At 34.4% G+C, this 24986-nt stretch overlaps 3 protein-coding genes and 4 non-coding genes across 7 annotated transcripts; 1 reads left to right on the top strand and 6 right to left on the bottom strand.

Moving 5' to 3' along the window:
- The first annotated feature begins 2383 nt into the window (after positions 1-2383).
- On the top strand, positions 2384-4807 carry LOC132182275 (large ribosomal subunit protein eL22y-like). Its single transcript, XM_059595469.2, has 2 exons — positions 2384-2705; positions 4415-4807. Exons 1-2 carry the CDS (start codon positions 2476-2478, stop codon positions 4557-4559), a joined length of 375 nt encoding a protein of 124 aa, XP_059451452.1. The 5' UTR covers positions 2384-2475; the 3' UTR covers positions 4560-4807.
- Positions 4808-6414: 1607 nt separating this feature from the next.
- Positions 6415-8785, bottom strand: LOC132181219 (large ribosomal subunit protein eL22y). Its single transcript, XM_059594335.1, has 2 exons — positions 8459-8785; positions 6415-6740 (listed from the first exon to the last, which is right to left on the bottom strand). The coding sequence occupies exons 1-2, from the start codon at positions 8686-8688 to the stop codon at positions 6596-6598; spliced, it is 375 nt and encodes a 124-aa protein (XP_059450318.1). The 5' UTR covers positions 8689-8785; the 3' UTR covers positions 6415-6595.
- Positions 8786-11803: 3018 nt separating this feature from the next.
- LOC132183514 (small nucleolar RNA snoR80) lies at positions 11804-11927 on the bottom strand. The gene has a single exon (XR_009440473.1). It is a non-coding gene; the product is annotated as a small nucleolar RNA snoR80 (small nucleolar RNA).
- A 135-nt stretch (positions 11928-12062) lies between these two features.
- Positions 12063-12173, bottom strand: LOC132183506 (small nucleolar RNA Z152/R70/R12). The gene has a single exon (XR_009440467.1). It is a non-coding gene; the product is annotated as a small nucleolar RNA Z152/R70/R12 (small nucleolar RNA).
- A 77-nt stretch (positions 12174-12250) lies between these two features.
- Positions 12251-12338, bottom strand: LOC132183505 (small nucleolar RNA R11/Z151). Its single transcript, XR_009440466.1, has one exon. It is a non-coding gene; the product is annotated as a small nucleolar RNA R11/Z151 (small nucleolar RNA).
- A 305-nt stretch (positions 12339-12643) lies between these two features.
- On the bottom strand, positions 12644-12742 carry LOC132183502 (small nucleolar RNA Z157/R69/R10). Its single transcript, XR_009440464.1, has one exon. It is a non-coding gene; the product is annotated as a small nucleolar RNA Z157/R69/R10 (small nucleolar RNA).
- A 6686-nt stretch (positions 12743-19428) lies between these two features.
- On the bottom strand, positions 19429-21751 carry LOC132181412 (Peroxidase superfamily protein). The gene is made up of 4 exons (XM_059594619.2): positions 21298-21751; positions 20898-21089; positions 20625-20787; positions 19429-20082 (listed from the first exon to the last, which is right to left on the bottom strand). The coding sequence occupies exons 1-4, from the start codon at positions 21505-21507 to the stop codon at positions 19667-19669; spliced, it is 981 nt and encodes a 326-aa protein (XP_059450602.2). The 5' UTR covers positions 21508-21751; the 3' UTR covers positions 19429-19666.
- Positions 21752-24986: the final 3235 nt, after the last annotated feature.

Genomic DNA, 24986 nt, shown 5'->3' with positions numbered 1-24986 from the left:
CAATATTCATTCCAATAATATTCATAAGATCTAATAAATTCCTCAAGAATAAATATTATTACCTAATATCATCAATAAATATCTCAACCTCAAAGTAAATGCCATTACCTAATATGAATATTGATATAATCATAGCATCAATTTAATATCTCTAAAATAAGACTTTAAAAATCTGAGGTGCTACAATATTGATATCCAATAATACGGATTTTTGTGGTTTTATAACTTGTCTAGCATTTTGCTATATATGATTCAACAATGATTTATATTGTCGGAAATCAATTGACTCACTACTTCACAGTTTTTTGTAGTGCTTGCAGGAATGAAAAATCAAGGTAATTATGCAGTTGTGATTAGAGATTCATATTGAGATGTACAGAGATTCCAAGTTGGTTAAGTTTTGTCTAGAGTTTAGACTGTCGGATAGATTTGTATAAATGCCTTGTACGACATAGCTTTGGGTATTTTTGTATAAAGAAAAGTATTTTAACAGTATTTTTTTTTGTATTGATAATTACAGTTTTTCCGCTATATGAGATTGTTACAGAATCCCTAGTGTTCGACGATTTATTGCTCCTCTCGCAACTCCATCAGGGCAAAATGTTATAAATTTTCCTATTAAATAAATTCAGGCCTAGTTCTTTAACCAGCTACTCAAAATTAATTATCAACTTATTTATTTAAATAGATAAAAATAGCATACAAAAAATAATTTATACAAAGAATCAGAGATGGAGAGCAACGGAGAGTCTAAAAGAAAGTAGGTTATCAAACAAAATTTACCATAAATTTTATTAAATATTCAAATTTCAAATGGGTAGTGACAAGTAATCCTCATATTGGTGATAGCTGTTTTGATTTATCACTATAACTTATAAAAGCAAGAATAGACAGATTTTAAGATTTCATTGTGCTGTTTTCAGGGCGGTGAATAGCACCTCAAAATACTAATACTAATGTGTGTCTCAAATCTTTCAATGAACAAGAGCATTGGGGAAGAGGAGGAGCCAGCTCTTGGAGGCCAATTCCATGTCCAGCCTTTCCTGGATCAAACTATTGCCACTTCTTTTATCGCACCAAGTAAAGGGTTTACCATCAAAACCCAGATCAATCATACCGTTAGAGCGGACGAAATGAGCAAAAATATGGTGGGAAGGGGAGTTGAAGTCACAACCACCAAATTTTTCTTGGGGAGAGAGGATAGTATTGAAATTCCCTAAGTTCAGCCAAGGACCACTTAAAGAGTTAACAATGCTCGAGAGAAGGTCCTATATAATATGATCCAATAACAAATCAATACTTAATCATATGATTAACTGATAATTTAAATACTTAATCTTATGATTCAATGACAATTTAAATATTTACTCATATTATTCATGTACAATGACAATGTGATTCATATAATATCAAATTAAATGGGCATTGAATTGAACAATGTATTACTTATAACCACAGTTGAAGTATTATCATTAGAATTTATATGATTATATATCAATTGATAATTAATTCATATGATTATATAATAACAAATTAAGCTATAAGTATTAATTATACATATATAATATCACATAAGTATACAAAGTCATACTAAGAGCATTCCCAATGGAGGAGCCAAATTTTTATGCAAAATGGCTTCTCAAAACGCACATGAATTTTTAAAGGTCTCCTACATCCGATTAATTATATTTTTATCTATATCATTTAAATATTATTAAAAATAAGAAAAGTTTTGGGAATAAGAGAACATGCAAGAGAAAAAGTAAGAAAATATTTGGGAAAAAGAGAAAACAAATGAGAAAAATAATAAAAAAGAAAATGGCTCTCTTAAAAAGTACCGCTACATTTAACCCTTTTTTTTTTTTTTTTTAGCTATTCCAATCAAATATTAATTTTACATTTTTTTTTTTGGATAATCCAATGTAGAGTTTTTTTAAATATTTGAAGAGTCATTTTAGATAAAATTAATATTTGACTTTTCCATTGGGAATGCTCTAATACAATAATTAAGTATCTAGAGACTTAATTCCAAATTTTCAATTTATATTATAAATTATATATATATTGAACCTGATTGATCAAAGTCGCTTCATTTTATGAGAAAATCATCTAACACTCTTAATATATATATATATATATATATATATATATATATATATATAATAATAATAAAAAGAAAAAAGATAATTTTTCTTAATAATTAGTGAATAATTATATAATGAAATAATTAATTTTATTAATTTAAGTTTTTTGTTGAAAAAAGAAAAAGAAAAAAGAAAAAAAGAGATTGTTTTATAAAGAAGGGTGTGAGTGTAATTGACATCAAAACCACGTCGTTTTGCATATAGATATATTCATCTCTTTCGGCCCTAAACCTAAACCTAAAGGAAATTCACCTGCCCCTCTCTCGTCTCTCTCGTGTCTCTGTGTCTCTCGCTCGCTGCTCTCAGTCTCACCTCGTCTCTGCAGTCAAAAATGAGTCGAGGGAGTGCACCAGGCCCCAAGGGGAAGAAGAAGGGAGTGACATTTACCATTGACTGTGCGAAGCCAGTCGAGGACAAGATTATGGACATTGCATCTCTGGAGAAGTTCCTCCAGGACAGAATCAAGGTCGGAGGCAAGGCTGGTGCTCTTGGTGACATTGTAGCCGTCACCCGCGAGAAGAACAAGATCATTGTTACTTCTGATAGTAACTTCTCTAAGAGGTAATTTGGTTTTGCTGGAATATCTAATCTGTGTGTTAATTTATAGTTCACTCTTGATTTTCTTAATTGTTGGGTATGAGTCTGATGTTAATGGTATGGTATTGTTTGGTATCTGAAATTTGTATACTTATATGATTTGTTCGTTGTAAAATTTAGCAATCTGATGTTACCCAGTTAGTAGTCTGGTGATTTGTAATTGGCATTGCCATTAGTGGAATTTTTTGTTGTTGCAAGATTGACATAAAATGAGACCTTTTATCTTTGGTGATTGTTTGGTGCATCTCTTAGGTAAATTATCTACCTTTTCCATTTTGTACAATATTATTCTGATTTAGAAATTTGAGTAGTTTCCATTCAGTTGGTAATTTTTGTGCATCACTGTGTAATAGTGCAAGGAAATGAATCAATGTACCCAACCCCTAAGAAAAACTTGGATTATTTACCTGAGACAGGTGAGCAAGAGGTGCTCCTGAATAGAGAATTGCAATCGCCGTTGGATTATTGAATTTAACCAATTTGGTTTGCATAGCACTGAATAAACTTGATAAGTGTGTTTGTTTTGCTAGTAAACAGCATGGGATGTAATCCTGAGTAGGAGCTAATATACATCCATCTTAATTTTTATTTAATTTGTTCAGAAGCTTGCTTGTGTATTAATTGTTTCCTTGGATCTTTGGCCTGTATTGAAATAGTCACCTTTGAGTTTTAATCAGGCTGCGGTCTTTGTATGAGCACTAATCAAAGATTCATCTACATTGTCTCATATTTTGTTCTGTCCATTGCTGTCAAAACCCGTTTATACCCGCACAACCCGCCCACCCCTGCCCGCCTAATTTTTCCTTTAAAAAACGTGGATCCAGGTTAGGTTTTGAGTTATCTGGGCAGGGTGGGGCGGGTTGTGGTAATAATTTTTTAAAACTCCCGGGTACCCGCGCTGCCCCAACCCGCATTTAACCCTAAAAACTAAGTAACCCTGCCCTTACCCATGCACCGTACGCCTCGTCAATCTCCATTTTCTTCACTTTCATCAATCTCCAGTTTCTTCACTTTCAGAATTCATACCCAAAAAACCTGGTGTTGGATTTACTCATAATGGGGTGCAACCATTTTCTGCCAGAGATTGATTAAAACCTTTAAGTTACCAACTTTTCTTCTCTTTTTTTCCACTCATTTTATGAACAATATGTTCAACTTCCTTGAAACCTTGAATAGCAGAAGCATACAAAAAAGACCTGTTTGTTCTTTTTCCACTCATTTAATTTATTCTTTGCTCTGTTTGTTTGATCATAAAAAACCAAATTCATCAAGCTGGAGATATTTTCCAAGAACTCAAAAACAATAGAACAACAATTTCATCAACAAAACCTGCCCCTCCCCGCCCCGAAAAACCCGAGGTCCAGTGGGTACTGTTCATTAAAGGCGGGTCTCGGATGCCTTTTTTAATACCCGCAGACTGTGGGTCGGGTATCCAAAGCCACCCAAACCCAGCCCGATCCGACCCATGCCCACCCCTAGCTGTCAGTTGTTTAACACCTGTTCTCTGGATTTCAATTTAATCATGTATGAGCACTAATCAAAGATTCTTCTATATTGTCTCATATTTTGTCCTGTCCATTGGTGTCAGTTGTTTAACATCTGTTCTCCGGATTTCAATTGAATCATGTGTTTCTTCACAGTTTAACATCTGTTCGATCTGCTTCTCTGTTCAGGTATCTCAAGTACCTGACCAAAAAGTACCTGAAGAAACACAATGTGCGTGATTGGCTCCGTGTGATAGCTTCCAACAAAGATAGAAATGTCTATGAACTTAGGTACTTCAACATTGCCGAGAACGAAGGAGAGGAAGAAGACTGATAAGTTTCAATGAGCTTAGTTTTTAAGAAACCTCATTGTAATGATCTGTGTCCTTTTTACTTATCAAAAAAAAAAAACCTCATTTTACCGTTTTCTTGTTTTCTGTTGCCTTTGTGATGCTGCTTCTTGTTTGAACTGATGCGGTTTTAACAATTTTGTTGCTTAAATTGGAGATCTTGATTATTCCCACTGTCGGATTGGTAATATTGAAAGTCTTTATTCGTGGGTGAATCCAAATTTCTTTAATATGTCAAAGAATATATTATTATTTCTTATTAATTTTTATTATATGTTAAAGATGATAAAATAGTTAGAATTTTAAAAACCCCATTACATGTTGGGGATAATAATTTGCGGTTTGCAATTACCAATTAGTATAGCTTTTAAGGAAAATATTTCATAACCCTCTTGTACTTTTTGACATTTTGCCTTTTTAGACTTCAATTTTCAATTTGACCAATTTAAATTGGAGGTTTCAAAGATATTAAAATATAGGGTTAAATACTTTTTGGCTCGTGTGGTTTAAAAACTTTATTTTTATCTATTTGATTTTATTTTGTATCATAGATGGTATTTCGATAATGACTAAAAACGAAAATGGTTTCAACCATTTAAAAACTTAACGGAAATTTACGTGGCCATACGATGGAGTGACACATGGCCGTATGCTTATTAAAAAGAGAAATGTTAGATTTGTGAGGTCTATTATTGATTTTTGTGAGATCTACATAAGTTTATAAATATAGGTTAAATATGAAAAACTTATTGACCTATAGTATTTCTCTATTAAAAATTAAAAAATAAAATTAAAAATTAAAAATTTAATGAATCAAAAACATTTAAAAAAAAAAAAAAAAATTGTCTATTGTTTGTTCATCTTCAACCACGACGACGATTTCTTCGAGGATTTGCCTGCCACCCCAAACTCCTCTCATTCTGAGCCTAAGATGTGCTAGGGTTTTCAAGAACCTTGCTGACAGTAACAATTCCCCCACCCCCCATCCCCCTTCAATCCAGAACTCGACGATCCACCCAACTCCTTGCACCCATCGGCTTGCCCTCTCCCTAAAGCAGCACTTTCGACTCCGGCTTCGCAGCAGCAGCTTCCATTGAGAACGGCTAGTCTCCCACTTTCTCTTTTTCCTTCTTACTTACCTCTCTCCCCTCTGTTTCTCAAGTAACCCATTTCATTTTTGGTTTGAATCATCCAACGACCCAGGCAACAATCTTTTTTCCCAAAAACTCAAAAAATTCAAAGACTCACATAGAGGAATTGAGAGAGATAAGAGTCCTTGGAAGATATAAACTAATTATTACCTGAGAGAATTTCAAGATAGAGAGAGAGAGAGAAAGAGAGACAAAATAGGTAATTTTTTTTTTTTTTGGAAAGAGAAGAAATTTTCTGAGAGCTGTTTTCTCTATGGAACCCGCATCTGCATAACTCTCTTGATCCTCTACCACTACTACCCTCTGGTTTCTGAATATCTGCTCTATGTTTTCTCGTGGCCCAAATTTTTCTCTCTTCGTCATACCCATTCGGGCAAGGCAGCAAGGAAATACCTAAAAAAATCATCTGCTTCATTTATGTTTGAGGGGGGTTTTGATACATGGTAAGTGCAGGGTGCAGCCTAGATTGTATGAGGAATTTAAGAGTCCGTCGAAGGCTCGGCAATATTGATTACAGATCACGTGGATTAAGTACAACACCATGAACTGTAAAATGAGATAACATTTCATAAATAATTCCACGAGCTTTTGATTAAGTGCATTAAAGCAAGTAGACGACCAAAAAAATAACCAAGCAGAACTTGGAACCTAAGAACCCTGAGACAGAACCAAATCAAACAAATCTCGATTCACCCACGAATAAAGACTTTCTATATTACCAATCCATCAGTTGGAATAATCAAGATCTCTAATTTAAGCAACAAAATTGTTAAAACCGCATGAGTTTAAACAAGAAGCAGCATCACAAAGGCAACAGAAAACAAAAAAGGTAAAATGAGGTTCTTAACAACTAAGCTGATTTAAACTTATCAGTCTTCTTCCTCTCCTTCGTTCTCAGCAATGTTGAAGTACCTAAGTTCATAGACATTTCTATCTTTGTTGGAAGCTATCACACGGAGCCAATCACGCACATTGTGTTTCTTCAGGTACTTTTTGGTCAGGTACTTGAGATACCTGAACAGAGAAGCAGATCGAACAGATGTTAAACTGTGAAGAAACACATGATTCAATTGAAATCCGGAGAACAGATGTTAAACAACTGACACCAATGGACTGGACAAAATATGAGACAATATAGAAGAATCTTTGATTAGTGCTCATACATGATTAAATTAAAATCCGGAGAACAGATGTTAAACAACTGACAGCTAGGGGTGGGCACGGGTCAAATCGGGCCGGGTTTGGGTGTTTTGGATACCCAACCTGTAGTATGCGTGTATTAAAAAAGGCATCCGAGACCCGGCTTTAATGAACAGCACCTGCTGGACCTTGGGTTTTTGGGGGCAGGGCAGAGCTGGTTTTGTGGATGAAATCGTTGTTCTATTGTTTTTGAGTTCTTGGAAAATATCTCCAGCTTGATGAATTTGGTTTTTTATGATTAAACAAATAGAGCAAAGAATAAATTAAATGAGTGGAAAAAGAACAAACAAATTGAACCAACAGGTCTTTTTTGCATGCTTCTGCCATTCAAGGTTTCAAGGAAGTTGAACATATTGTTCATAAAATGAGTGGAAAAAAAGAGAAGAAAAGTTGGTACCTTAAAGCTTTTAATCAATCTATGGCAGAAAATGGTTGCACCCCATTATCAGTAAATCCAACACCAGGTTTTTTTGGGTATGAATTCTGGAAGTGAAGAAACTGGAGATTGATGAAAGTGAAGAACCTGGAGATTGAAGAGGCGAGCGGCGCATGGGTAAGGGCAGGGTTACTTAGTTTTTTGGGTTAAATGCGGGTTGGGGCGGGTACCCAGGAGTTTTAAAAAATTACTACCGCAACCCGCCCCGTCAGGATAACTCAAAATCTAACCTGGATCCGCATTTTTTAAAGGAAAAATTAGGCGGGCCGGGGTGGGCAGGAATAAACCGGTTTTGCCCACTCCTACTGACAGAAATGGACAGAACAAAATATGAGACAATATAGAAGAATCTTTGATTAGTGCTCATACAAAGACCGCAGCCTGATTAGAACTCAAAGGTGGCTATTCCCATACAGGCCAAAGATCCAAGGAAACAATTAATACACAAGCAAGCTTCTGACCAAAATAAATAAAAATTAAGATGGATGTATATTAGCTCGTCACAACTACTCAGGATTACATCCCATGCTGTTTACCAGCAAAACAAACACACTAATCAAGTTTATTCAGTGCTATGCAAACCAAATTGGTTAAGCTGAATAATCCAAGGGGGGATTGCAATTCTCTATTCAGGAGCACCTCTTGCTAACCTGTCTCAGGTAAATAATCCAAGTTTTTCTTAGGGGTGGGGTACATTGATTCATTTCCTTGCACTATTACATAGTGATGCACAAAAATTACCAACTGAATGGCAACTACTCAAATTTCTAAATCAAAATAATTTTGTACAAAATGTAAAAAGTAGATAATTTACCTAAGAGATGCCCCAAACAATCACAAAAGATAAAAGGTCTCATTTTATGTCAATCTTGCAACAACAAACACAAATGGCAATGCCAATTACAAATCACCAGACTATTAACTGGGTAACATCAGATTGCTAAATTTTATAACGAACAAATCATATAAGTGTACAAATTTCAGATACCAAACAATACCATACCATTAACCTCATACTCATACCCAAGAATTAAGAAAATCAAGAGTGAATTATAAATTAAAACACAGATTAGATATTCCAACAAAACCAAATTACCTCTTAGAGAAGTTACTATCAGAAGTAACAGTGATCTTGTTCTTCTCGCGGGTGACGGCTACAATGTCACCAAGAGCACCAGCCTTGCCTCCGACCTTGATTCTGTCCTGGAGGAACTTCTCCAGAGATGCAATGTCCATAATCTTGTCTTCCACTGGCTTCGCACAGTCAATGGTAAATGCCACTCCCTTCTTCTTCCCCTTGGGGCCTGGTGCACTCCCTCGACTCATTTTTGATTATTCTCTGCAATCAACGCAAAAGAAGATCAACCAGCAAGCGAGAGATAGACGAGAGACGGCGGGAGACGAGAGAGGCGGGCGAATTTGTAGGTTTAGGGTTAGGGCTGAAAGAGATGAATATATATATTAGATGTGCAAAACGACGTAGTTTTGATTTTGCCAGAAAAAAAAACAAAACAAAACAAAACAAAATTAATTACAAAACAAAACAAAATTGTCAGAAAAAAAAAAAAAATTAAATTAAATCAATTACACTCGCACCATTCTGTATAAAGCAGTGTTTTTTTTTTTCAACAAAAAACTGAAATTAATAAAATTAATTATTACATTATATAATTATTCACTAATTATTAAGAAAATTTATCTTTGTTTTTGCAGATTAAGAGTGTTAGCTGACTTTCTTATAAAATGAAGCGACTTTGATCAATCAGGTTCATTTATTCATTTTATGTAAATTTAAAATATATATATATATATATAAGTAATGTTAGGTACCATCTTTTTATCTTCATAAAATCCTTCTAAGTGGCTTTCAAAACTACCATTAGATCAAAATTCAAGTATAATTCATCTAACATTTAATGATGATTTTAAAAGCCACATCAGCTTTAGGAGGATAAAAATATGGTACCTAACATTACTATATATATATGTGTGTGTGTGTGTGTGTGTGTGTTAGAAATATGAGTAATGCTATAAGTTTATCTTGTGTCATTTCAAGAATGATGTAACTCTTAAAATTACTATTGGGCTTGTAATTGATCATTATTAGATTTTGATTAAATAAAAATTTTAAGAGCCACATCATTCTTGGAGGGACACAAGAGTGACATAAGAGGGACTTCTAAAATTACAGATATGTCTTGGATATGAAAAACTTTAAAAATTGAAGAATAAAAAATTAATTAAATCTTAAAACCATTTTCTAGACAAATTTCTTACTAAGAATATAATGTTGAATTTTAAAAGTGATGAAAATAATTTTCAAATCAACAATAATATTTATTTAATATTTAGATATATAGAATAATAAAAAAAAAAAAAAGGCCTTATCTAAAATTTTCCTGCATGGACTTATATATATATATATTTTTCAAAAAGACATATTAGGGATCAAGAAACACCATATAGACACTAGAGATGTTAGAGAAAAACGTGAGAGAAAAAAGATATATGTTCTTCCTTTATTATTATTATTATTTTTAAATATTTTTTCTTGTTACCAACTATAGATTTACTATAAGCTAAACATTAAATAATGAATGTGATGAAAATTTATTGGCAAAATGATTAGAAAGTGTGATATAAATAATAATGTTCAGGTATAAATAATGTTTTTTTTTTTTTTGTATCTACTAGAAGCAATAATTAGTGAATTACAATTTTAAGGTCTAAAATGCCCATTACCTCAAATGCGAATAGCGGATAATATTTACATTAACCACACGAATACGGGTAATAATCGCATAATACAGATATCAAAAATCATTATCCGCATTTTACGGATGCGGATGCGAATATTGCTATTATTCGCATCCGTATCCGCATTTTCACCCCTAATAGCTGCTTTATATCACAACCCCATTTTTGTTAACACCAGAGTTTCTTATTCCAACCTCCCTAAGCCTTTTCGGTTTGATAGTTTTTGGGTTAGAGAGCCTTCTTGCTTTCCGGTTATTGCTGAAGCTTGGGACTCTAGTTGTTGGGGTTCGGATGCTTCAATTCTCAAACAAAAGTTGAAATTTACCAAGTTGGCTCTTAAGCATTGGAACATTAATCACTTTGGCATAATCCAGGCTAATTTAAAAGCCATCATCCTCAAAGCTTTGGACGAAGTCCAAAAAGAAGCCCTGTGCCCTCAAGCTCAGGTCGGAGAAGATAATCTCCAGTTGGGCCTCCAAGAAGAGCTTAATTCTATCTCTTGTATTAAATTAGATAACGGCTCTTTTTTTGCATAACATGAATGATATTGGTTCGCATTTGGCGAACCATTTCATCTCCCTTTTTTCTACCTCATCTCCGGAGCTCTCTGGTCTGGAGGATCTGTTTGAGCCTATCATTTCCTCATTTGAAAATGATTTGTTATGTCTCATCCCTGATGAGCATGAAATTTGGAGGGCTGTTTCGGAATTAGGTAGTGAGAAATCTCCTGGTCCTGATGGTGTGACAAGACTCTTTTACAAATTATTTTGGAAAATTGTAAAGGTTAATGTCATCCGTTTTGTCCAATCTTTCTTCCGGAATGCTCATCTTCTCCGCTCTTTCAATCATACTCATTTGGTTCTGATTCCTAAAATCAATAATCCCACCAAGGTGTCTCAGTACCGTCCCGCTTTCCTTCAAGGAAGATCTATCCATGACAACTTCATTCTTGTTCATCAGTGGCTAAGAACACTGCTGTGTAAACCATGTCCTTGTTTCTTGTTTCTGCTACCCAAAGTCTTTTTTGCATGATATAAATTCCTCTCTAAGGAAACTCTGGTGGAGTTATCCTCTGTACAACAAGCACTGCCTCTCTCTTATTAGGTGGAAAATCTGGGTGCCTAAGTTTCTGGGTGGTCTGGATAATGTGTAATAGACGCAAAGAGTAGCATTTTTTATTCTTTACTATGTCACTTTCTCTTGGCTACAGTGGATTGGATGTTGTTATTCATGTATTCTTTACTATGACATTTCCTCTTAGCATTGTCGATTCTTTACAAGTCCTTAATGGGATTTCCATTGCATTATAAGTTTAACCGTCTTTGTTTATTGGATTGTTGTGATATTCAATTCAGTTACAAAATCAAACAAAAGGTGCAAAACCCAAAAATTAAAAACAAAAAAGACGCCTTAAAAACTCGATCATTGTTTTATGCTTTCAGAAATTGTTTGCCAAGCTTTTCTCAACAAAAAAAAATAGGAGAGTAGACATACTAGGCTTGGTTCTAGTACTGAAACTTGATTTCCTCAATCTCTGTTTTGGTTTTACGGAAAGAAAAAGAAATCCTTTTGGCACAAAGTAAAACCCCGCATGTGGTTGTGTGCAATAAACCAAACAAAGGACCCAAAGTTCAAACATCACTTCAACAAAGTCCATACAACTTATTCTTTCAAACAAGAATTGAAATGTGTGAGGTGTTTCCGGGATAAAATGGCATTGAAATAGCCACTCATCAGGATAGCCACACTGATAAATATGGCGCCCATGCCATTACACCGAGAGGAACTATTTATCCCCCAGAATTGGTAATGGGCGCAAGCTTTAACTTCAATCAAATTCCAGATAATTTCCATCCAAATTATTTTCTAATTTAAAAAACAAAAGAAAGACAGGTAAGAGTAACTAATAGAAAATGAAATAACAAGTGATTTGATTGGGACCAAATGCTCAGTGGAAGGAGAAGTCGTTTATGAATTAGGCTCACGGCGAGACTTTTTAGGGTCTCGTCCACTGCCCACAACACATCCAAGTGTTTTAATCTCATCACAGCAGAAATGTCCCTAAAAAATTTTAACAAATACAGTAAATAAAAACAATCCAAGTAAAATAACTATTGAAATTGGTAAATTAGAGCCTCAGTGTGTGTAACAATCAGATCATTGACGTTAAAATCTCACTGAAATCCGCTAAGATAATTGAAAATTATCATCATAAGCCCTCCAATATTCAACTCATACACCAACATGCACAAACACAAAATTACCCAACAAACTAGAAACAAAATCAATCAAAAAAAAATATTAGACTTTTAATAGCTTATAAAAGAGAAAAAGGAATATGGGTAGGTTGGAAAAAGCCTTTCTCCTTCCTCTAAATCCATTGCTAGAGAGAAATAAAAGAAGAAAAAAGGGGTTTTACCCCCCAAAACAAAAAACCCAAATACTTTGCTGCAATCAATAGCTCAAAACCCTAGAATAACAATCAAACAAGAAGGTGAAAAGGGGATTAGAGTGATTGAGAAGGATAAGTGCTCAGACAGCCAAGGGTTTGTCAATCAGATTCAGGGAGTAAAACCCAGATCAGAAACTCTAGTCCACAAAATAGCATCATCACCGCACCCTCCATTTGGAGACAATATTCACAGAGACAGCAAGAGAAGAACATAAATACCAAGCGAGAAACAGAGACCCAAAACTTAGAAAATCCTAGGGATCATGAGATGGGATGTGAAAGAGGCAGAGCATGAGAAAGATGACGATGGTTGTGCATCTTCGTGTCGTATTTATAGGGAGCGGCAGTTGTTTGGTTGGTGTGGAAATTAGGGTTTCAGAAAGTTTTTTTGGGTTAGGGTTTTGATTCTAGCCGCGTTGGGTTTTCGGCTGTGGTTCCTAACTTCCTAGGCGGCTGAGCCTGTTGGAGATTGATATGGGGCTCCCATGTGTATGGGCTGGGCCTAGGAATTAAGGGGTTGTGAACCCTACCAAACACAGCCCTTTTCAGCCCAAGTAATCTAAGAATATATCGTCATGTGAAAAAGTGACTATTCTAAGGGCTAGAGACTCTCATCTTTTTTTTTTTTAATTGAATAAGGGAAAAAGTTATAGGGGAGGATATTTCTAATTTTTTATTCGAATGAAAGAGAGAATGAGAGATCCTGTGGGAATATTTCCAAAAACACAATTGGAAGTAGTCCATTTAGCTAAAGCTTGTGCCCTAAAATTAGCACATCGAGATACTTTCAAAGCATTTGAGCTTTGAAAAGAAGAAAGAGTTAAACTAATATCCAAAATACAGTTTACAAAAGACCAAGAAAAAAAAGAGTATGGCTATTAATAGCTAAAATAACAAGGAGAATATTCCCTTCCATCGAGAGAGGACCCAAACCCAAAGAAGTAACCAAATGAACCACCAAAAAGGCTGCATGAGCTTCACCTTGCAAAACATCTATGGAAACATAAACTCTTGTCTTATTACACATATATATTGCAAACTATCATTATATTGTTAATGGCCTTCTAAATTACTACTTGTATTAATGTTTATCCTATAGAAATGTCAATGTCCTCCAATAACAAAAAATAATTTTCATAAAATTATGAAAATTCTTAAAATTATATGTATGAACAAACTAAAAACTAAAATAATAAACTATTTTTCTAAAAAAAAAATGAAAAAATGAAAAACCAAGCCACGCCCTGAGTTTTTGTTTTTTTTTTTTTAAAAAAAAAAAAAAATTCCCCTTTTTTTTTTCTATTTTTTAAAATTTATAAGAAGACATTTTGTCTTATTGACGATATTTAAGGTTATTTTTATCTTTTTGTTTGCCTCAGAAAACATTGATAATGAAGTGATAGTTTGAGGAGAGTATATACACTTTTCCTAATTCTAAAAAACAAAAATAAAAATCAAACAAATAATTAATAACTACTAAGAGAGGAATCACATAAGATCCACCTAATTTATGTAGAAAAACCATGGACTATATATTTATCAAGGATTAATGTGAGCCATCCTCCACATGTCACACCTCAAGATTTTTGTCGTCTTGAGCTGATTAATGTGTTCTTTCTTTTTTTCTTGGCCTAAACTAATAACGTAACATGCACCCAATTTGGCCCAAATTGTTAGGCTTAGATGTGCAGGCCAATAAAAGTGGGCCTAATTAGCTCTAGGGTTATAAACCGAGCCTTGTCTAAAGCTTGGGGTGTTGCAAATAATTTGAGTAATCAATTTCAATCCTTAGCGTGCATTCACAAGGAAAATTTGGTCTTAACACGTACGGATGACTTTTTTTATTTTATTTTTTATTTTTAAGGAATATTATGAATATTTATTATCTCAAAAGATCCATTAAAAGATTACGAAAGATTGTCCCCTCCTTACAATATCACTTACACCAAGTGGGGCATCTCCCAACCAAATAGACATAGGGCCTGTTTGGGAGTGCGATTTCAATAAGTGCGATTTTAAAAATTGCGTTTTTAAAATCGCTACTTTTTAAAATCGTATAGGCGTTTGGTAAAACATACTAAAAAGTACTTTTTTTTATCAATTGAGTGTTTGGATAACATTAACATATAATTGCGGTTTCATGACCAAATTACCAATAAGGATAAACAAGACAAAGAGGATGAAGAAAAAAAAAAAAGGGTTTTAATATATTTTAGGTGGGTATTCTTGGTATTTTTTTCATTCCCGTTTTAAAAAAGGTAACTATTGCGCCAAATATCTTTTTAATAGAAATCGTGATTTTGTTTTAAATTCGCACTTTTTCAAATAAGCACCCTCTAATCAACTTATGGAAATCGCAAATTTTTTTGCGATTTTAAAATTTGCGTTTTTAAAATCGCAATCCCAAACACCCTAAAATTGCGATTTGGTTTAAAATAGCAGATTATTTTTTAAAAAACGCACTCCCAAACGCACCCATAGTGACATGGGTGGTAGCCAATTGTGCTAGAGTATGCGCACAATGGCGGAGCTACTTGAGGCTTTGGAATTTTTTGTTTTTTTTGTTGCTATTTTCCTACTCAAGTTCCACATAGCACCCTAATCCTTGCAGAAAATAATAGCATTCACCACTACTAGAGCTTCGGCCACTATTGGCTCAGTTTGAAAATCAAGAGACAGACTGCGTACAGCAAGAAAATTACCATTTGAGTCTCGGGTTGTAAGTCCCAGCTCCACACGTCCTTCTTCCGAATTTAGCCCAGCGTCCCAATTCATCTTGATCATATCATGTGGTGGAGGTTGCTACACTACAACTGCTGAATCATGGTCAGAAGCTGCTTCACATTGAACATTTTGATTCACACTTTGAAATTCTTCCAACGAGGTCTGAGCTTCATGTACTAACCGGGTTGGATGCATAAAAAATTCTACATGTAGTACTAAGTTTCTCCCCAACCAGATTTTCCTTGCCATGACAACAAACAGTTCAGTTTCCCTTGTGTCACATCGTTCAAGAACAGACTCAAAAACATCTGGAAAAGCTTCTCCCCATTCCTCCACATTTTTGTAATTTAATCGACCCCCCACCCCACACGTCATTTGATGACGGGCAAGACCATAAAATGTGCACCACTGTCTCATCTTCAAGTCCGCATATGGGCTTAAAGTGTCTTGAACTACTCCCTTCCTGACCAAATTCATCCTAGTCGATAGCAAATTATGTAGGGCCTTCCAAGGGAACAGCTTTGCCACATTTGGTATGTTCAAATTCCAGCACTCTTTCCAGGCTATGCTGCAAGTAGATTTTGATGTTCCACAACCTCTATTTGCTATATTATCCATTTCCAAAAAATATGAACTTCGGACAGAGAAAAAACCATTTTTTGTACCTCGCCAAATAAGCCTGTCCTTTGACGATAGAGGGCTAATAAGCATACTTCTAATCACCTCAGCTTCGTCCCCTAGAAAAACTTGTGCAATGAGGTCAACTCTCAATGTTCTCGTGTCTAGATCAATAAGTTCTGCCACACGAACATTTTGGTCGAGTGTAGTCCTTGGTGACTATATCATATAAGTGGTTGATTTCGGGATCCATTTGTCACCCCACACATGAACGTCCTCCCCATGTCCAATCCCCCAGAATAGACCACTTTTGAGGAACGGTTGGGTTGCCATAAAGCTCTGCCATACAAGTCGCCATAGCTGTTTTGCTAGTAGGGCTTTGTTAAAAATCTCCAAATCACGAAACCCCAAACTCCCCTGGGCCTTGGAAAATCCCATCTTTTTCCAACTTATCCAATGTATTCTGGATGTGTTCTCCTTGTGCCCTCACCAGAATCGTTGCATTATCCCTTGTATCTCCTTGCACAAAGTGAGAGGCAATAGGAGCACACTCATACAATATGTGGGAATGGCATGTGCCACAGCTTTAATTAAAATCTCCTTCCTTGCTTGAGTCAAGAATTTTGTTTTCCAATTATTGAGACAGTTCCATACTCGATCCTTGATGCTTGAGAAAGCCTATGTCTGCGACTTCCCCACCAGAGTTGGCAAACCTAAATATTTGTCATAGCTTTGAGTGGCATGGAGGCCTGAAAGTTGAGTGATTTCCTGTATCTTTTCCGGACTCGTGTTGTGGCTGAAAAAAATAAAAGTCTTTTCCTTGTTTAGTTTTTGTCCCGATGCTGCTTGATATTTTTCTAGAAGTTTCGTTAGCTGTCGCCATTTTACTGAATTCACCTTGCAAAAAATCAAGCTATCATCAGCAAAGAATAGGTGAATCAATCTAGGGCCTTTTCTGGATGTAGTTGTTGTGCAAATTTTCGCAAGTGCACGAATCATTTACAATATAATGGATTGCAAGTGCGAGGTCGAACCCACAGAGAATTGTATTTTTGAAAGAACAATTTAAATCTAAAATAATTAAATCGTAACCTAGTTCCAAAAAAAGTTTGAATTTTGAGTTTTGAAAATTAAAGGATAAACAATAACTAAATAAAATAAAACAAAAGGTAAAGACTAAGGTTTATGAATCCACACTTACCGAACCATAACAACATACTCCATGTTTATCAATATTTATTCGAAGTTCTCACAATTTAAATCTTATGTATGTTTTACTATGCTTCAAAGAATTAATCAAAATCATCCCATGTATCCATTCATTGACCAAATCACAAAAGGATTCCAAATTCAATTGAAACACCAGATGTATCCGTAGAACAAATCACAAGGGATATTCAATTTTTATGAGTTAAAAACTAAGCAATCAATCATATGAGATTATCTCAAATCATCATATGTATCCGTGAATCACAAGAGATATCCAAGAATCACTTCACACATTGATTAGAAGTAAAACAATTGAAATATAAAACTCAATAAAATCGAATAAATAAAGACTTACATAAAAGTGATGTCGTTCTTTATCGGTGAGGCTTTATCCCCAACCTTAGTTGGGAATTTAGCTCCACATAAAAATAAAATATAAACCTAAACCTAAACCGAAAGAAAAACTAAACTAAAGAGAAAAGTTGTAGAATTTTGCTCTTTGGACTTGTGTATCTTTTCTTGAATGCAAAGTGGTCTATTTATAGGCTTAGAAAAGTCCTAAAAGCCCTATTAAACCTAGATAATTCGGAGGTCTGTCTCCCAGTCAAAATAAAAGTCTGAAATCGGAATAGGATTCGTTTAGATTTGTGTCCTTTAATTGCGAGGCGATTTTGGCATAGTAACCGTCCGAATTAGGAAAATCCTATTTCACAAAAAATTATAGTATTTTGAGTTAGCTTTCCAATTTTTCTTAAATCACTTCAATCAGATATTTGAGCAAAAAGTTACGGTCAAAATACTGAGACATATACAGAATCTGAATTTGAATCCGATCCGAAATCTTATCCAATTTGATCTTTTATCAAATTTAATCTAATTTAACATTTTTCTTAGATTTGGTTAGACTTAACCACATCATCTAGGTCTTCTCAAAGTATGCTTTCTTTCAAACTTTTCATTTTTCTCTTTAAAGCTGTAGTTTTTCTTCAACGACCTACAAAACATTAAAAACACAAAACTAACACAAAACATTAAATAACGACACAACTAAATGATTAACTAATGTAAATAAAGGGGGTCCAAATATGCAATATTTGACATTTATCAGTAATCACTCTCATTAGCACTCCATTCTTCTCTGCTTGATTCAATAGAGCGCTAAGTGACTCCGCTCACTATTGAGAGTGTGATTAGATCTTGAAATCGGCATTTTGTAACGAATCATACACAATTTTATAACTTCATGCTAAGCAGTGTGCAAAATAATTTAAAAGTTTTTTTAAAAACCTTTTTTAGAACAAAAAGTTAGAAGAAGTATTAAAATTACTTTTTAAAACTTTTTATGTATTCAAATTACTTTTTAAGCTGATTAACGTAATCTTAAACATGCATTAAGATACATGGTTCCTAGGGCCAGACTCAAAACTTATTAGGAGGGGGACCAATTGGCAAAAAAAACATTAATTTTTTTTTTTTTGCCTAATTTTTTTTTTCTTGTGATTTTGGGGGGAACCAAGGTCACTCTAGGTTCCCCTTGGGTCCGTCATTGATGGCTCCACCACATGTGAGTATGCTATATATGCTAATGGAACTTTTAAGATATGTCACCATGTGATTAAAGGGTATTAAACGCTTATAAATTTTTTGCTCCAATCACATACTGACACGTGTCAAAATTGTAAAAGAGTTGTATGTATAAATAAAATCCAGAGTGATAGAGAACAAAGTCATGTTTATTAGAAGAGTAATGCTATAAACTACATTTTTATATCACAAGTATCTTAGAATGCAGATGTAGTAACCTCAACTAACCCTTAGATTATTTATTATTATTTTTTTTAATAATGATTGATCCAACGGTTGGGTGGGGCTGCGAGGTTAGAATTGTGGGATAATTGTGAAATAAAAATTATGTTTATAGCTAACATTACTCTTGTTAGAATATTAATTTAAATAATATATTGTCCACCATTTCTTATCCATTTAAACTTTTTTGGATAATTAATTATTTATTATTTGGGCCAATCAGATGAAGTTGAATTTTTACAACTAGGACCAAAGCCTGTGAACTTAACAAATGCTCTGATAGAGATACGTACAACCTGGGATCATTTGACATGAAAAACGAGCATCGAGCGACAACTTTTTCTGGAAGTTCAGTGGCCTCGATTCCACTCGAACAACTCTAATCTTTGCGTGCCAACGAAATATAGTATAAAAGTAGGGGTCAACATTTGAACCATAACTCCATTGTTTATTCCATTTCAGTTACATATTATGGTTCTTAATTAACTAAAATAAGGCTCAAGTATACATATAAAAGAAAGAAATAACACACAAGATGGACAATTCGAGATTTCACAGATAACCATTTTTCTCTAAATTAATTTGGTTTCATTGCAAGAAACAGCTGAAGAAAGGGCCTAGAACGAAGCCCATTTATTCACACAACACATAAATTAAAACCACGCCGAATTTGATGCTAGCTAGGATGATACATAACCAAGAAATTTAACCCACCAAAAAACAGCAAGAAAAAAACAATCAACTATTCACCACTGCACAGTGCTTTCTAATTTCACCCGTTGATCCAGTCTTAACATTGACCCGACCCATTTTCTCCATAGACGTTGCAAATTGAGCAAGGAAATTTTGAAGTGGTCCTTGGAGCAGTTGGGTGATGAAAGACTTTGTTGTCGGGTTGGTAGTCAAGGCAGCATCTGATTGGAACAGACCCCGTCTCTTTAGCAAAAGAGAGTAATAGCTGAGGTCAAATGTCCTGTGGCTTCCTGGGTCCATTTCAACATGGGTTGTATTATCAGTTGGAGTTTTGCACTTTCTTGCCTTGAGATTTGCAGCATATTCACTGTCAAGAGCTGGGTCCTCATCACCGACACCAGTGAAATTATACAGTCTGGTTGAAAAGGAAGTACAATGAGCTACACCAATGGTGTGTGCACCTGCAATAATTGCCTAAATGTATCAGTACTACTGCAATGATTAGAAAAAATGCTAGTTATATTTTCACCTTTTTAGTTTTCAAGAATGAGTTCCCTCGCCCAAACTACAAGAAAAAAAAATTTTAAGGTAAAAAATTAATAATTTAAGGTTTTTTTTTTTTTAATTGGTCACTCTTTAAAATTTTTTTGGCTCTAGATCCCCAAAATTCAAAGCTAGCTTCATCCCTGCTAGTACGTTAGAAATTTCAGAGGAGAAATTGTAACACCTGAATTTCATATTGCGAAGATGAGTAGCTCATATACATTAAGTAGTTTATAATGACGTACATTATTGATATGTGCTTTATAAAGATATATATGAGTTTTTATAACTAATTCTAGAGAAATTTCAAATTAAATCATCTTTTTAAAGTGACAGTACAAAGGTGAGTAGCGCTTTTTGATGCAAGTATGCAGTAGCATCCAAACTTGTAGAAAAAGCATTAGTAGCATTCAATTGAGTACGTCAAGAAGGTGCGAGGAAATGATGACGTTGAGCTTACCAGAGAGTAAAACCAAATCTGTCAAATCAAGACCATTGTTGGCAAATAGTGTTTGGAGAGTGGTGAAGTTGCTGGTTGGAGCTGGGATGTCATTCAAGGCTTCTGAGGAATTGGAGATTGTCCCATCTCTTCGACCAGTTGGAACTTTCCAAAATGGACCTCCCTGTGGCAAAACAGGACATAGAACAAGTAAATAGTTAAGATATATTTCTTTGCTCATAAGAAAACGAAAGATTAAAATGGGTTTGTTCTTATTTGTTTGAGGATCCTTACTGTTGCAACAATGGAATCTCTTGCAACCAAAGCAAGAGTATCTGCACAAGAGACTATTCCTGGGCATTCGGCCTCAAGAAGGCTCTTAACTCTGTCAATGAAGTCAAAACCTCTGAGTGTTAGATTTGGTGTAGCAGCCTTTTCTGCTTGGTTGTTCGATGTTGAGTTCACAAGCACAGATCCATCACAACCCTGCATTATGCAAAACATTAATTTATATATGTTTTTCAACTAAGAATGGAAATGGGATTGTAAAGTGTTTTCTGCAGAATTGTTTCTGCAGAGTTGTTTTTGCAGACTTGTCTTCTGCATTCTTGTTCCCCAAAAAGAGGAAAAAAGAAAAAAAGAAAAAAAAAGGGAAATAAAGAAACACAGAAAAGCAGAATGGACATGAACAAACCCTGACAAAGCAGTCATGGAAGTGCATTCTGATGAGGGCAGCAGCCAATGAAGGAGCATTATGGATGTGCTGGTGAACAAAGTCTTGAACAATCTTCTCAGCTTTCGGGCAGCTCTTAGAATAAAAACCCAACTCCAATTGAGCAGCTGCTGACCCTACAAATCCTAAAACACCAAGGATTATGATAGTGAAACAACTTATCCCCCCCATTTTCAAGCCTGATGAGTTTCTGCACAGGGGAATTCGATGTTCTGACAGTAGAGTACTGTAGTGCCACTTCTTTGGAGGACCGTTAGGGAAGATTTATAGCCTTAACTTTATGAGACAGAGAAGAAGAAAAATGAAGAAAAAATGGATCTAAATCTAGTTACCTAACATGTGCTAGGTGGTAATATTTTATCCCGGTATATGTAAGCAAAGGGTATTAGAAAAATGATTAGTTGGGCAAGGGACAAATGCAGTAAGCTCCAAACATGACGGTCCTTCTGTTGCAAGTATCATCAACATAGATACGCATCTCCTTAATTAAGGAATATTTCTCTTTAATGTTTCATGTAAAATGGAAATCATAGGTATTAGTATATAGGCAGAAATTTCTTTCAAACCAGTCTGGAGGAAATATTTTCAAACCCATTTAAAATAGTGTCATGTGTCTATAATATAAACATTTAAAAAACACATTAAATTTAGTCTAAGTTAGTAAATTGCTATTAATAACGTTAAAAATTTAATGTGTCTTTTAAATGTTTATAGACACGTGACACTACTTTAAATAGATTTGAAAATATTTCCTTCAGACTAGTTTAAAGAAAATTTTTGTCCTTAATATATATAACATCATGTTGACTGTTTCAACAATACGTGGCAGCTTAATATTTGTACATGAATTTGATGGATATAGAATTATGTAGAGGAAGACAATAATAAGCAGAATATATGAAATCAGTTGGTCACCTGCTCCTATAATGGAAATTAATGGTGTCATACTGCTGAACTGTCCGATAACTTTTGTCATGTGTTATTGGGTACTGCTGCCGCCCCTGGCAGTGGCATGATATATAAACAAAACTAAGAAACAAAAAATGTGAAGAGTCGTGGAGAATAAAGTAGATAAGTAATTGATATATGACCTACCATATAGTTTAGAGAATTGGGCGTGCTGAGTAAATGTTCAAATTTCTACGAATCTAGATCTGTTTTATAAATTGTTAAGACTCAAGAGAGCATCAAGGAATATTTCAGAGCATCCTTTTAATGCATTGGGGCAAGAACACATGTTATTTGGTCAATTGTCCCATCTGATTTGCTCTCCGGCCTTATTCTTTGTTTTAGTTTGCACAATGGAAAACTCATGTGAGATCTGTCTGCAGTCCCTTTGTGCATAAACCAAACTACAATTAATGAAGCCTGTAAAAAACTTGAGGATTTATGAACAGCAGAAATTGCAAAGAAGACCACAACAAGAGTTAATAGTAATCTGAGCCATCTCCTTGAGGGGGAGAAAAAGAACCCTTAAGACACATTCTTTATGATGACTTGGGTCGTACCATGTTTTACTGAGTTCAAGACAAGAGAACTTTATTTTTTATTTTTTGAAGTGATGATGCAGACTTGACATACGCCAGCTCAGATTCATTTTCAATGTGGCTCGCTTACGGCATACGGTGTTCAATCCGTGGCCTTGAATATATTCCTTACGTATCAAATTAAAGGTGTTCTTTTTTGCTTTGTGGGAGAATAATAGGCTAGCGTTAGAAGGGAAAGGATATATAGGGGAAGAGTACTAGATTTGAAAGCATACTATTCATATTTATGAAAAGAAGTTCCAATGGAATTGCTTGCAAAAGAAGGACGGTCCAGCTAGCTAGCAGCTTGAAAATTCCTGAGCGCGAGCAGCACTCAAATAAAAAACAGAAAGATGTATTGCAACAAAGAAGAAAAGAACACAAAAGGAAATTAAAATCATTATATCTTCTTTGTAAATAATTAATGGTGGTTATCCACAAAGCTTGCTTTAGTCAGTGTCGGTCTGTCTGTCGTTTAGTACTTTCTATTAACCTTTTAAGCAAATTTAGATGGATCCTGAGGATAGGATGGTTTGGAAGGAAGAATTGCTTTTCTTTCTTCTTTTCTTTTTTGTTCTTCGTCTCATTTTGAAGGTAGAATCAGTACTACTTTTGTAAGATCTCCCATTGTTAGCTGTAAAGTAAGCAAATTTCCCATCATTCTATGTGCATGTATAGCTGCATGGCATGCACATGTGCATGTGCGTGTGCATGCCATATATAAAATATATATATATAGTCACATCTAATTAATTAAGGGCAATAATCAGTGACTATAAAGTATATATATATAACTATATATATATATATATATATAGTCACATCTAATAAACTCAAACAGTCTAACAGGAAAAAGGGGGTTGGACTATATCAAAATTGTCTCTTACTCTGCCTCTGGGCTCTAGCTACCTGCTTCGAGATCAGAAAGATCTTTGTATATATGGAAAAAAAAATATATTATAATTGAACGTGCAATATAGTGCTATTGTTGACAAAGTTTTCTTCTAAATTTAGGTGGAAGAATTTTTTTTTTTTTTTGTTTAGTCTATAAAAATAACATATGTTTTTTTTTTTTTTTAATAACATGTGAGATGCACATGAGTTTTTAATAAAATTTATTCTAACTTTGTTCCTACTACTAAAATAGCATGTGCATATCACATTTTAAAAAACACATGTTATTTTTGTAAACGAAGTAAGAGAAAATTCCTCCAACCCAATTTAGAGAAAAACTTTATCCTATAAATAAACCCTCCACGATGATCTTTCTTTCGGAAAATATTATTGAATTTGGATGCAAGATGAATTAAGTCTTCTACGCCAAACACAAATTAAGGAACTCCAATGCACATAATTTTGCACAATTTCATCCATTAATTCTGCTGCAAAATTTAGTCGGCAGCTGACACGGATTCCAAGAAAATACTTTCCGTTAATTAACAAAAGCACAATGCTTCATTATTTTGCCTGTGAGTAATCCAATTTCTCCCATTTTCACCTCAAGTCACGTCAAGATTTTTAATAATTTGTTGTTATAGCTAATTCGAATTATAAACATGAGTGGGCTCTTATAAAACTCATTTGTCTAATCAAAATCTATTGACAAAATTGCCAGTAAAATTGTACAAGCTATTTGAGAATTGAAAATGCTGTGAGCATTTTCGTTGGTATGATTTTGTTTAGGTGTAACAGTATTCTTCTACTCGCGTGGACTGGTCTTAGAACATGTTTTACTCAGTGCAATTTCAAATGTTATAAGATTTTGACTTCTCTTATTGAATACTAATTAATTTTTAAATGAGATAATCAAATGCCCGATATAACAAATGGTATATATCAGAGTCAAGATTATGAATTCTAGTCGTGAGAGCGTCATGTTGAGAAAAGTCGGGATTATTGAGGTGTAATAGTGTCGATCTATTTACGTAGATGACTCTTAAAACATGTATTATAGAGTGCAATTTCGAATAACATCAAATATTATTTTGACCCTCTCTCTCTCTGTAAACGTCAATTACAGCCTAATCGATAACATACCTATCGACAAAAATTAACATCACTTCTTCGAACTTCGTAACAAAATTTGAAATACAAATTAAAGGTTATCTGATGGAGAACCTGAAG

Source organism: Corylus avellana, chromosome 5 (assembly GCF_965113065.1).
Source record: "Corylus avellana chromosome 5, dhCorAvel1.hap1.2, whole genome shotgun sequence".
NCBI classification, from domain to species: Eukaryota; Viridiplantae; Streptophyta; class Magnoliopsida; order Fagales; family Betulaceae; genus Corylus; species Corylus avellana.
The sequence above is the reverse complement of the archived record's forward strand: the minus strand, read 5'-3'. Positions and strand labels throughout refer to the sequence as shown.

What these genes read in the sequence shown, in the direction of transcription:
- LOC132181219 (XM_059594335.1), bottom strand. Translation starts at nt 8,688, where the DNA reads ATGAGTCGAGGGAGTGCACCAGGCCCCAAGGGGAAGAAGAAGGGAGTG. An exon ending in GATAGTAACTTCTCTAAGAG is followed by an intron (nt 6,741 to 8,458) that starts GTAATTTGGTTT and finishes TTCTCTGTTCAG; the next exon opens with GTATCTCAAGTACCTGACCA.
- LOC132181412 (XM_059594619.2), bottom strand. Translation starts at nt 21,507, where the DNA reads ATGGGGGGGATAAGTTGTTTCACTATCATAATCCTTGGTGTTTTAGGA. An exon ending in GAGATTCCATTGTTGCAACA is followed by an intron (nt 20,788 to 20,897) that starts GTAAGGATCCTC and finishes GTTTTGCCACAG; the next exon opens with GGAGGTCCATTTTGGAAAGT. An exon ending in AGATTTGGTTTTACTCTCTG is followed by an intron (nt 20,083 to 20,624) that starts GTAAGCTCAACG and finishes CAATTATTGCAG; the next exon opens with GTGCACACACCATTGGTGTA.
- LOC132182275 (XM_059595469.2), top strand. Translation starts at nt 2,476, where the DNA reads ATGAGTCGAGGGAGTGCACCAGGCCCCAAGGGGAAGAAGAAGGGAGTG. An exon ending in GATAGTAACTTCTCTAAGAG is followed by an intron (nt 2,706 to 4,414) that starts GTAATTTGGTTT and finishes TTCTCTGTTCAG; the next exon opens with GTATCTCAAGTACCTGACCA.